This window comes from Neovison vison, chromosome X (assembly GCF_020171115.1).
Source record: "Neovison vison isolate M4711 chromosome X, ASM_NN_V1, whole genome shotgun sequence".
NCBI classification, from domain to species: domain Eukaryota; kingdom Metazoa; phylum Chordata; class Mammalia; order Carnivora; family Mustelidae; genus Neogale; species Neogale vison.
This window is the reverse complement of record NC_058105.1, coordinates 80140305-80153095: the sequence shown is the minus strand read 5'-3', so window position 1 is coordinate 80153095 and position 12791 is coordinate 80140305. Positions and strand designations below refer to the sequence as shown.

The following is a 12791-nucleotide window of genomic DNA, read 5'->3' as shown; positions in this document are numbered from 1 at the left end:
CCCAAAAGTTTATTTTGTGATTTGTAAGATTTTTTGAGTTACCTTTTCATTTCAGAAGGCAAGTTTTTTTTTTTCAGAAGGCAAGTTTTATAAGAAAGACTATGAGTCTAAATTGTAAAGATATTCATACCATCTTTGAAGTTCCATTAATATTTCATGGCTGAAAATTATGATGTTATTATAGAGTAGATATTTGAAATTCTGATATTTTTGGAGTTCTTTTTCATCTATTCTTTGAACACTCAGAAGAAGTATTTTTGAATTTTCTATTATTTCAAATGCATGACTGTACAGAATTCATATATGGTGATTGTTCAAATTGTTCATGATTGATGACTGTAAATTTTACTTATCCACTAACATAACAGGGCATGACTGTTAAATGTGAAATGTATGTGTTTAGCAATTTCAACTTTTAGCTATAATTTCTGAGGATCATTTGCATCTAACATTTACATCATGTGCAAAAAGAAAATAATTCTGGCTTGAGAATGGGTTCTTTTGTCAGATGGCTCCATTATCTATTGCTTGTGACAATAGCAAATGACTTCACCTTGCTTGTAAAATGGGGAAGATAATGGTAACCACTTCATCAAGCTACTTTTCCATGTAGTCAACAGATAATTTTGAAGGTTTAATATGTGTCAAGCTTTCTTCTAGACACCAAAGATATGACAGTAAGCAAAAAAGGAAACCTCCCTTCCCTTGGGCCACTTTGATTCTACTGAAAGAGACATGACATAAATATATATTATAAAGTGGGTAATAAAGAAAAGAAGAATGCAAAAAAAAATTCAGGAAAAGGAAAATAGATTGAAAAGATTTTGCTACCTTAGATGGGTGCTTAGGGAAGAAAAGGTGCATCAAAAACTAATGATGTACTGTTTGGTGGCTAATGTAACAAAAAAATATTTTAAAAAAGGCAAGATATGGGAGAAGACTGATCCAGGGAGAGTAAAATGCAAAGATACGTAGACAAAAATAAGCTTGTGTTTTGAAAGAAGAACAGAGCTTACATATATTTAGCCTTTACTATGTAGCAGGCTCTGTTCTGAGCACTTAATATTTATTACTTATTGAATTTTCTCCATAACTCTAAAAGTGAGGTATTACTATGATTATCAGCCTTATTTTATAGATAAGGAGTTCAAGACAGAGTATGTTTAAGTAACCTGTTTAATGTTACACAGCCAGTGATGGATCGTCAGGATGAAAACCCAGGTTTGAATCCAAAGCCTGTGATGTTAACTACCAAGTTACTCTTTTAGGCTTATGGCAACTTCCATGTAACTAATGAAGGAAGAAAGGTCCAGAAAGGGGCCCACATTTGTGGGATGTGCCCACATTCACACAGCAAGTCAAGAGAGATATTGGGACCAGCATCCAATCTCAGTGCTAGAACTGAAGGCCTAGTCATTCCTTCCCAAAATGCTCACTGAGCCTCCTGTTATGCCAAACCCTATGCAAGGCACCAGGGACAGAGGAATAAGGGTGATCCAGAGAGAATTCCCTGCTATCATGTCAGAAATAAAGTTACTTATGCAGCATTACTCTAATTTTTCTGTTAGTGCCTCTTCCCTGCTATGCCCATACTATTCCTGTCCTTTCCTGGCTAAATCTGTCTGGTGACATATCTGTCTCCCCTACTGAACTGTGAGCTCCTTGATGGTAGGGAGCAAAATTGTCTCAGTCAGTCCTCAGCCTAGCATCCAGTAGATGTAAAGGGAACAGCTTTTGAATAAATTTCCAGTATCTGTTCTACTGATGGAAGTATAGATGTGTGAAATGATGTTGTACAACATAGTCTTTGCAGCATTGATTACAATGACAAAAAAATAAGAAATAACTGAAATATTTAAGGAACTGGTTAAAACTATCAAGGCCATAATCTTATGCAGTCATTAAAATATAAGACAATTTTTATTTTTAAACAACTATTATGCCATATTTTATTTTTCTTAGAATTCTTACTAAGTTGCCATGAGTTTATAGGTAAGAGCTGCTAATACCTCACAGTGTTTTAAACCTTGTAAGGAACTTTGGGGACAAGCCAAACAAACCATCTCTTTTCCTACTTGGGCAAAGTGAGTAAAAGATTATATGTAATTTGCCTAATAACACCTTACTGGACTCCCAGACAATTATAATATGCCCTATATTATGAAGACCAGGAAGTGCTGGTAATAGGGGAGCAGGTAAACATATAGGTGAGAACTTGACTGCATTTGAGAGGCTTTTTTTCTCATTTTTCTTCAGTAAACTGTGCCTTTACCACAAATAAGTTTGCTTGTTTGATCCAAGCATTGACCATTCTTCAATGGTGGGGGTGATCCAGGCTTCAGGGCTAAATACCATTCTTTGAAGGCCTGGGTCTACAGTGTGGGGATGAGCTGGAGGGTTTCTCCAGCTTACTAGCATAAGAAGAGCCCTGTAAGACAGGCATCTTCCCCAAAGGCTGTATTTCATTATGTATAAAGAATCAAGACCCACCCCCAAACTGGTAAATTAACAGATTTCTTGTATCTCAAATAATACAATAATCAAGAATTACTCAACTATGCCTGTTCCTTCAACCTATCCAGGACTGGATGTTGCCCTGTATATCAGGTCATTCACCCAATACCAACCATATAGCTCCGTTCATTGCCCAGTCCAGTCACAATTCCTCTGCTGCTTGCTAGCTCTCTGAGACCAGAATTATGGGCAGGTTTCCAATGCCCTTGTTATACTTGTGTCTTTGAAAATAATTCCGTTGGCAAAAGCCAGAGTCACCTATTTACTGATCTCTCTGGGCACTGTTATCTTTAGGGACCTAACCCACCATAGCAGAATGTAGATTCTGAGATGGCAAAGACAATAGAGATAGAATACTTACAGAGAAACTTGGTAGTCAGAAGGCCTGACATGGAATAGGAAAATCTCAGGACCTCAGTTCTACTCCTGTTTCTGCCACCAGTCCCCTGCATGACCTTGAACAAATCACTCCATCTCTTCCCTAAGCCAGTGTATCCTTAACAGTGAGAAACCTGACAGCTAAAGGCTCTTTAGGGATCCTTCCAACTCTTAGATTCTAGAAGTCCATAAATTTCATGGATTTAGAGTATTCCCTGGTTGTTATTCCAGCAAAAGTTGAGGAATCAAATTGTTCCTGGGTTACAGTAAAACCTGGTGGTTAAGGGCCTAAACTTAGTACTCTGTGCCCCACTTCTCCTTAATAACTATGTGAGTTTGGGAAAGACATCTCAATTCTTGTATTCCTTTGTCAAGTAGAGCTGACAATAAGACGGACTCCATTGGGGTGGCTATAGCTCAGTGATGTAAGGAGAGATCTGGCCAAGGAGGATTTACATAAAGAAGTCCACTTAGGTGATATCCTTGTCATCTGCGTGAAAATGGACTTCTAGAGAGATTGCAGTTATCATTTCTAAAAATACCTTGGGGACAAAGGGAATATTTGGACACTGAATAGTGGGACCAAAAAAATTATCTTTATTTAACTGTGTGCCCTGCTTTCTACCAAATGCCTTGTAAACAACATTGCATTTAGGCCTCCCAATAGAGGGCTGAGCACAAGGTTCCGTTACTGGCTCAGTGTCACCTATTAGTAAGTGGTAGATCTGGGATGTGATTTCAATTTAAGTCTGTCTGGTCCCAAAGCTATTTTCTCCTCCTGCCTAGTCCTACCTCATCACACCTCCCCCATCACAGAGAAATGGAAATTGCAGGTCAGTCAATTTAATTCTGTATCAGAGGTGTGGCAAGAAAAAAAGCTTTAAATGATAAGTTTGGAAGTAGAATACACGTGTGTCTCTTTTTAAGTAAACCATTCTAAAAACAGATCAATTAAAGCACGATTAGATTCTTAACACCTGTCCTTAAAAACACCAACTCCTCCGGTACATTTAAAATACAATCTAGTTTTCTAAAATTGTATTTTCTCTACCTCAGCTTCACTTGCTCAACCCCTAGCCTGAAGCCCTTTTACAGATTTGCTATTCTCTCCTGGTGTAAGAAAAAGGCAATTTACCCTGAGTGGTTGCCAACATGACAAAATCATGACCTAGTTTTGCAAGGAAAGCTTTAACATCAAATATTCTGTGTTTGTTGTTCCACTCTCTTTAATTATCATATATCTCCTTAACAAATGGGATAAAACAGCAAAACAAAGAACTTTGAAAAAAATAAGTCACTTTGGACTTAACCAGGAGTAGTTTTAGTAGTGGTATAGGCAGAAGCTATGTGGGGAACTAAAGGTGATGTAGGAGGTAAGTGGCAATGATGTAAGATAAGCACAGATGGAAGAGCTTGACAGTGAAAGAAAGAACAGAAATAATACCACAGACACCAGGATCATGTGAAGGTTATGAATTTTTGTTTTAAACATGAAGCCCAAGTCAGGACCTTACAACAGACTGTTTGGTCTCTGCTGGTGACAATATACACTCTAGGAAGAAGCACTGGGAATTGAGGAACACTCCTTATATCTTATAGGAATGATGGTGAAAACTTTTTGAACAACCACTGTAGAAAATGTAGGATGTCTAGTTGCTGAGTATTATGTCTAGAGAAAACACGGCAGTTGCTAGAATACAGGGTAAAGTAAGAATAAATAAATAAATAAATAAAGTAAGAATACAGGGTAAAGTAAGGCCTCTTGGCTGTCAGGAATGAGTCAGAGGAGGCTAGTGGTACAGCATCCAAAAGAAAGCAGGAATCCATTCTCTAAAACTAAAGTGAAGGTGTGGTGGATGGATGAAAATAGAAATGTGTTGGTGTGGGTGGCGTAGGTAAATCGGGCACTCTTATGAGTATTTTGACCTAAAAAAAAATAAGATATAAAGTCAACTACTAAAGCTGACTGTAGGATGGAATTCATTTTTTATTCATTCATGCATTCATTTAGCCAGCATATTTGAAACTACCATATAGTGTGATTGGCCTGAGAAATTTACAGACACATAGTTCCAACCCAGGCCCAGAGTAGATAACAATTGTATGTTTGGAGGGAATAAAGATAAGGAACTGAAAATTGTGTAGAAACAGAATTGGACATTGCAAGTCAGTATGGGGCCACCTAGGAACCAGTTCCTAATAGGCAAGTGCCTCTACAATAGGCAGGTGGGAAGGAACTACAGTTGAGTAACTGGCATTGTGGGCACTCTGGAAAGACCAGGGGAAAGGTCAGTAGTGAAGGTGATTCACAAGGTATTGGTCACAGTATGGAAGCTAGAAAGGAAACCTGGTATATCTAGAGAGAACTGATAGTTTCGCAGACAGTAAAAAGGCAAGGAGATGGCATTGAGTGAAACTGTGTGTCTAGTAATGGAGTAGGATTTTGGCCTCATCCATTCTGGGTATCCTTAGGAAAGCCATTTAGCCTGATGTGACCATCCTAACCAGCTACTGTCACAGAGACATATTCAACTGTAGCATGGGCAATTTTGTGTTATCAGTTGTTAGATTACTCTCCAAGTTCCAGGTTATCTGCATCCAGGTTTATTAAAGGCCATCTGCCTCCTGTGCTATTTTGGTCTGCTGTGTCTTCTATAGCAACATCAGTAAAAGCAAAACAAAACAAAAAAATGTTTGAATTACCTGCAATGAATTATAATGGAATGTGCACAAGCTTTGGGGAACTGGCTTTGAATACTGGCCCCACTACTTAAAACAGTAAAGTAAACTTAAGCAAACCTCTTTTCCATTCTGAGTCTCACTTTCCCAATCTGTGAAATATGTTCAGTAATGATTATATTCCAGGATTGCTGTGCCAATTCAGTGAGATAATAGAGGTAAAGCAGTCACCAAACTGCCTGCCCTATCTATTCATGGTACTCATGAAACATGATTGCCTTATTCTCTCTTTAATTGGGAATACCACATCATTGCTATGAGTAAGGTTTGAAGCCTAGCACAGGTCAGTAGCTGAGCGAAAGACATGCAGGGACCCACTCTGGTCTCTCAATCTTCTATGTCAGAGTTCATTTAAGGTCGCCATTCTCTTCCTTCCTTGCCTCTGTTTATGGCCCCAGGAACAGGATGCACCCAACTAACCATACAGCATATTGAACATGTTCAAAACACTTGACTACAAGTGACAGGATCCCAACTCAAACTAGCTTAAGCAAAACAAAGGACTTTATTGGCTCAGACAGGTAGGGACTTTGGGACTTCAGGAACATCTGGATCCACAAGTTTCAAATGATGCTCTCCAGGCTCTTTCTCCCTATCTCTAATTCTATTTTTCTCCTCATGGTATGAATATCAACCCCTAAAATTCTCAGATTAATGTCATTCTAGTCTAGAGACTTCAGCATGGAAGGGGAGCAAGACACTTCTTTCTCCCAGTGTCTACATATATTCAATTTAGCAATGGACTCTTATTGGACTTGCTTGGGTCCAACAGCCATCCTCAGAATTGCTTCTGTGGGACAGGTGTGGGTGGAGGAGTGGAGAAATTGAGAACTCCAATCTGGCCTAGCCTGTGGGACATGCTCACTCTGCGGAGGAGTGAGAGGAGCACCACAAGGTGGCCAATAGCCCCAGCAGAACCACAAGGAATTGGGGAAGGGCTAGGCTGCTAAGCAGACTACAACCTGCCCCCACTAAATACAGCCACAAGACATCACTCCCTTGTCACAGTCATGGTGTGCCATGTGATATAAAAGTGTGGAATGGTGAGGTACACAGTCTCCGAGGAAGGTAAACTACTACAGTACACCACAGAGAGGTGTGGTACACAATCATAAGGTAAGAGACACTGTGAGGATCTCAGGGACACTGGTGAGGAACAGTGTTGTCACACACATACCACAAAGCTCAGCCTCATCTTCAGCTTCTGCTCCCTCTCACCATCCAGTCTTCCATGACCACCAACTCTCACACTTTGCCCTTTTCCTTGCTTTGTACCTTGTATTCTCTCCACACAACCTGGCTATTTCCTCATTGAGCACCTCCTTTCTTAAGCCATCCCCTGCAGGTGAGTAGCATTTCACACACTGTATGTGAGGAAAATACAACCCTGATCACACTGTATTATAGCACAGGACACTTAGTGAAGACTTGATGGATAAAATAGGTGAGATCATATTAATACAGCAAATAACTGAACTCATCCTCACATTCAACAAGCATTTATTAACACAGAAATGAATAAGGCTTGGCCCCTGTTCTCAGAATACTTGGTGCAGAGGGGCAGAAACAATCACAAAGCTCCAGTAGAATCACAGTAGAATATTACTGAGGTACAGACAAAGTACTCTGAGGCACAGAGACAGGGATATATGCATCAGGAAGAAAAAAATTTCCAATTTATACCTGCCTACAGCATTCAGAAAAGGCTCTAGAGAAGTCATCTGTGAGTTGGGTCTTGAAGGAGGAATAGAAGCCACCAGGTAAACAGTCAAAGAAGGAGCTCTACAGGCTGGGACTCAGGGATGGAGGTAAGTAAGCAGTTCAGGGAACCAGGCATGAATGATGGAATAAGGAAAAAAGAGAGGGAGTAAAGGAATGAGTAAGATTATCAAGCACAAACCCATAGCTTTACTATAGAAATTGAAAGGTCTTGTTTCCCTATGGAGAGGGAAGTGGAAGAGAGGGTGGGATCTTTTCAGATATGGGTCCCTGCCACTTCCTCAATGAGGCCATGGGGCTTGAACATCAAAGCCAGAACTTAAGTTGTGATCTAATATTCCTAAGCCACTAAATTGCCAAGAACCACTTTTCAGTAAAAAAGAATTTGTATGAATAATGGAGTTCTAAATGGGAGAGAGTCCCTACTATTTTCATCTTTCTCAGATGCTGTTGATTCTTCCCAAGAAACAGCTCTTTAGGAAATCAGATGGGGTGTGGAACCTGAAAAGAGAACGTGGGCTAAAGTTCCAGCCTTCCACTCATCTCACAATTGAGTAGTAAAATGATGGTTAGGACTTTTTTTTCAAATTCTATTTATGTATCAACATAAAACTCGAACAAAAATATTAACAAGGCTTTTTATCTTGTTATTCCTATCTCCTTTTAGTTTTCATACCTATATGTATTTTAATGTTTAAATTAAAAAAATTTTAAGTTTTTTAAATTTTAATTTTTTCTACTTAAATGTTCTTAATTTAATTTTTTTATTTTTATTTAAATGCTTTTCTTTGAATTTTTAAATTTTTTATCCTTTTTGCTTAAATATTTAGCCCTTATTTAAATCTCTCAAATTGGACTTTCTTAAAGTTGTTTATATATCCTAAAATTCTTTTTCTTTTTCCTTTTCAAAATTTTTAAAATTAAAAAAAATTTAAACAAATTCTTTTTGTGTTGAATTGTTCTAAATTTTTTCCTTTAAAACTTTTCTGTAAACTTAAATTTGAATTTTCATTCCAGTCTATATTTTTGGAAATTTTATTTCTTAAACTATTCATGAATTTTGCTAACATCTCATTTTTCAATACAAGTGTTTTACGGTCCAATTTAAAGAGTTATTTATGTTAACACTTTATTTAGACTTTTAAGAGCTCCCTTCCCCTTTTAAAACTTTCTTTCACTTTAATTTTTTTGTAAACTTTCATTTTTTATCTTTGTCCTTTTATTCATTTTACCTTTTGTAAACTAAGAATTTCTAAAATTTCTTTTTAAGCCTTATTTTATTAACCATTCTAAAATTTTAAATTAAAAAACTTGCAAATTTTGAAACATTTCTTTTATTCAACTTAAATTCTTTCAACATTTAAAACATTTTCTTTTAAAATAAAGGTTTTTTTTCTTTTGAACTATTTTAAGACTTTTAAAAAATATCTTTACAATATTCTTTTAAAAACTATTTGACTAATCAGCCACAGCTAGAACACGAATTGTGAAGCTTTTTTTTTTTTTAAAGATTTTATTTATTTATTTTTGTTAATGTAGACTACTCCCTGATTTCTCATGGTATTTTTGTAGAAACAAATGACATACAGCGCTGGCAGAACATCTCATTTCCCACTCTTCCCACCTAAAGCATTCTATTCACTTAATTATGCTTTATGTGACCATTTTCAACCTCTTCTCCCTCCTCCCATTTCTTAAGGCTGAATGGTCACTAGCTAGTATTTTCCCCACTTACAGACCCATAAGCCACCTATAAAATAAGTTCTTCATATCAAGTTGCTACTTGTCATATAGGTGCTGTTGCCATTGTCCATTCCAGGTAGGTTTGTGTGTCACTTCAGGATCCTGGCATATTTATTTCTTTCACTTTTTTTCTGGTAAGTGGTCTTGAAAGACTAATCTTTCTCTAGACCCTGTTTGTGATAGAATAGTAAATACCCTTCACTGTACAGTAAGTCCTCAATGGTAGCCTTGGTGATGATGGCATCATCACAGCTAAACCATTGGTCCTTTTGTTGTCGGATAAAGCTGGTGTAGTGTCCACTTTCCAAAGTTCCATGGTGATTAATCACTGCAAACAAGGAATACTTATTCTCGTTGGATGTACAGTCCGTTGGTGGCTGACCTTCTTTCATTCTGCTCTCCTTAGTGGAGGCCAAAAACGGAGTCATGTCCAGCTCCAAGGGAAAGGAGATAAAAGTATTAATTTTTCGCCTCTGTTTACCTACATGTTCAAATCGCTTGAGATGAAAACAGGCCACAATAGGTAATTTCTTCATTGTAAGTTGTTTGGTAGATTCCTGATAGCTTTGGCAAGTACTGCATTTGATTTTGGAACTGCTTCCTAGGTACTCTGGCCTTGTAAACCACTGTAGGCAGTCTGTGAGTGAGGGGATTCCTGGTATGTGGTCATCCCTACTCACTGTGCTGTCAGCTCTCTCTGGACTCTGGGAACCAAATGTGGCACAAGAGCCAGGCAAGTCCAAACTGATGTCCCAACATGGGTCTATTGTGGTAGAGACACTATGGCAAGCTTGACATGTGACATCTGACTGCAAGCCACCTGTAAATATCTGGTCTATGATGCAGTTACAGCAGTTGGGGTTATTGGCCTCCTGCACAACGCTGTCATCTTTGCTGTGTCTATGCAGCACATCTAATATTGCAATGAGGAACTCATGGGCATCCTGCTGCCTGTACCCTGCTAAGTGTTCTGCATGAATCCATATTAGATGCAATAACTTATAGGGAATGTGAGGAGTTCGGCTCCCAGAGTACATAGCATGAAAAAGAGAAGACATTTCACAGACAAGACACAAACTGGGGCTTGTCATTATACATTTATGCTTGTCAGAGAGAAAGAAATCTTTCAATAGAGGAATATGGGTAAGTGCCTGGACAATACAATTCATAAAGCATGTGTTCCCTAGATTGATTAGACCCCTCAGGCCTATGGTATAGACTGACTTTTTTCTCCTCTTTTTCTTGGGTTTCACCAATTTTGGCTCCTGCTCCTTTGACTCACAGTTTGAATGCTTCTCTTCAACACCTGATGTCATACACTGTTGTTGAGAAACATCTGTTGAGGTGGAAGTTAGTAATTTCTCATTTTTCTCTTTTGTTTCTTTGGCAATTCGTTCCATATCTTTGTCATATACATAATCCTTACACATAAAGCAATATATAACCCCATGATAGAGGTCTACAGCTAAATTGTGCTGTTTTGTTTCTGCATGTTTGTGAATATGTTTCTCAGTAAAGCAGCCAAAAAAGACACAGGAAAGACAGGAGTGTAGTCTGTTCATATGGGTACTACATACATGACAGATACACAACTTTGCCTTACGTTTCCTAGCTTCTGGGGTCCCACTCCATATGAAACGCTGATAAATCAACCTCAGGTTCTTCCGCCAGTTCTTAGCCACTTTAAAGCTCTCCACATGAGAGCAGCCTGTAGGACCCTGACCAAACTCCACCTCCAGCAACCAGTCCCCTAAACCACCTGGATCCCCAGAGCCACCTAGGTCACTAAAACAGCCTTGTAGCCTCTGGCGCCTAGACCCCTGCTTGGATCTACGCCGCGGTCTGCGCCAGGGCTGAGGTCGGGTCAGAGGCGGAGGGGGAGGATGGGATGGAAGTTGGGGTGGGGCCGAGAGCCCAGGCGGGCCTCGGGAGCAGGCCCGGGGTTGGGGCCGAGGACGGGGCTTGCGGCGCGGGCAGAGGGGCGAGGAGCTGCTGTAACAGCGAGGGGGAGTTGAAGGGAACACGTTCTTATCGCCGCCGCTGTCACTCCACGTCAAGTTCTCAGGAGGAGGCTTATGCTCTTGCAACGGCTCCAGCTTCATCTCCTCAGCTCCCTGGCCTGAACACGCTTTTGCCGCCCCCACCGCCTCCTTCTCCATTTCCCCCGCCTTTTCAGCCGCCTCCTCGGGAGAGGCTCCTCCCCCACCTCCCGAGCTCCAGCGGACCAAAGAGCCGGAGGGCAAGTCCCGAACTTGGGCCATCAGCTCACCGCCCGGCCTGAGAAGAAGGGCGTCTGGAATGGAGCTGCGACTGTAGATGGAATGAGACAGGGATTTCTGTGAATGATCTGGCCACTGTCATGGCCGCGGTGCGCCATTAGCGCCCCTGGGCCCCCTCCCACCTTGAGCTCAGCCTGAGGCCGCTGCGGGCTCCACCCCCTCCACTCTGGAGCTCTCAGAGCTGCTGTGGAGACCTAGGCGGTTACCTGGTTTAAAGGCGATCCGATCGTGCCAGGAGTGGGGCTGGGGAATAGTAGGCTGACAGAGGGAGGAAAACGGGGGCGGGGGGTGGTACGGCCTGAGCTTTAGGGTGAAAATGGAATCTTCTTTAAAAAGGCGCCACCCTCTGACTGCCTTTTCTGCGCCCTGTGCAGCCTCGCTTTAGTACAGCTTCCTCTGACGTTCTTCCTTTACATTCTTAAAAAACAAAAACCCAAAACCAAACCAAATCAAACAAAACAAACAAACAACCCCCCCCCAAAAAAAAACACACAAAAAAAACCCCAAAACCAACCCCCCAAACAAACAAAAAACTGAGGCCAACATTTTACCTTAAAAATGGCTAAAAGGGGAACATCTATGCAAAATGGGGTCAGGGAAAGAAACTGTCCTCTTACTCCCACCTTACCTATGCTGCTGGGGCAGGGTGTGCTCCCCCCTTGCCCCTACCTTCAAGCTCACTTTTGGTCAGCCAAGCTCTCGCGCCCTCTCATGCTCTTTTCGCGCTTGTGTTCCTCCTAACACTTCGCTTCTTGTTTCAGTACCTTCATTCCCTATTCCTCGGAGAATTCGGACTCCTCACGCCCTCCACGCGTTCACCGCCCCTGTCTTCAGTATGCGACCCCTCAAAGTCCCTGCCCTTTCTTTCCCGTCTCAGTTCCTGCAACGGCCCTGGCCCCGCTGTTTGCTTAAAGGTCTGGGTTACCTTGGCCCACTGGCGCGTGATACAGAACGTCAGCAGCAGCTGCAGTACAGGCGCTCCTCAGCCAACGTTCTCTCCTGACCTCTCAAGACTGTTTACGAGGGGGCCGCCCCTTGGCCCCTCCCCTCTCAACGTGTGGCCCCCAGCCCCGGACTGTTCTCCTGCGGTGATGAATGTTACCGCTGTCCTGCTTGGTCAGACCTCTTCCTGAAACAGATTCTACTGGAGGTAACCACAGTGACAGATTCTAGGAAAAGCCCCTGAAATGGAGGTTCTGGTCTCACCGGGCTCCTGGCCAGCACTTCGCAGAAAAAAAGATTCATTGGAATGCGGGTTGGGTGGTTGCAAGGATGGTAACTCTCTGGAACAAATCCCTCAGACACCCGTCAAAATCTGATCTCTGGGAGTTAAGTGGAGAGAGGAATATTATTCTGGAATGTGGTGATAGGAAGCATTAGTAGAAGCTTCAGATTCAGATAGGAGAGTCCAAGCATTCA

At 41.0% G+C, this 12791-nt stretch overlaps 2 protein-coding genes across 5 annotated transcripts in view; both read right to left on the bottom strand.

The window, feature by feature from the left end:
- ALAS2 (5'-aminolevulinate synthase 2) overlaps positions 1–12361 on the bottom strand; it is a 92190-nt gene extending 79829 nt beyond the window's left edge. Inside the window, exon 1 of the mRNA XM_044236030.1 lies at positions 12298–12361. The gene's annotated coding sequence lies outside the window, so the exon portion shown is untranslated. The remainder of the gene's footprint in view (positions 1–12297) is intronic.
- USP51 (ubiquitin specific peptidase 51) lies at positions 8870–12368 on the bottom strand. Of its 4 annotated transcripts, none has more exons than XM_044236027.1 (3): positions 12298–12368; positions 11579–11789; positions 8870–11403 (listed from the first exon to the last, which is right to left on the bottom strand). In XM_044236027.1, exon 3 carries the CDS (start codon positions 11352–11354, stop codon positions 9246–9248), a length of 2109 nt encoding a protein of 702 aa, XP_044091962.1. In that variant the 5' UTR covers positions 11355–11403; positions 11579–11789; positions 12298–12368; the 3' UTR covers positions 8870–9245. The 4 variants fall into 4 exon arrangements, with proteins under 4 accessions (XP_044091962.1, XP_044091961.1, XP_044091964.1 ...); XM_044236026.1 differs by lacking the exon at positions 12298–12368 and adding an exon at positions 12001–12289; XM_044236029.1 differs by lacking the exons at positions 11579–11789; positions 12298–12368 and adding an exon at positions 12042–12289.
- Positions 12369–12791: the final 423 nt, after the last annotated feature.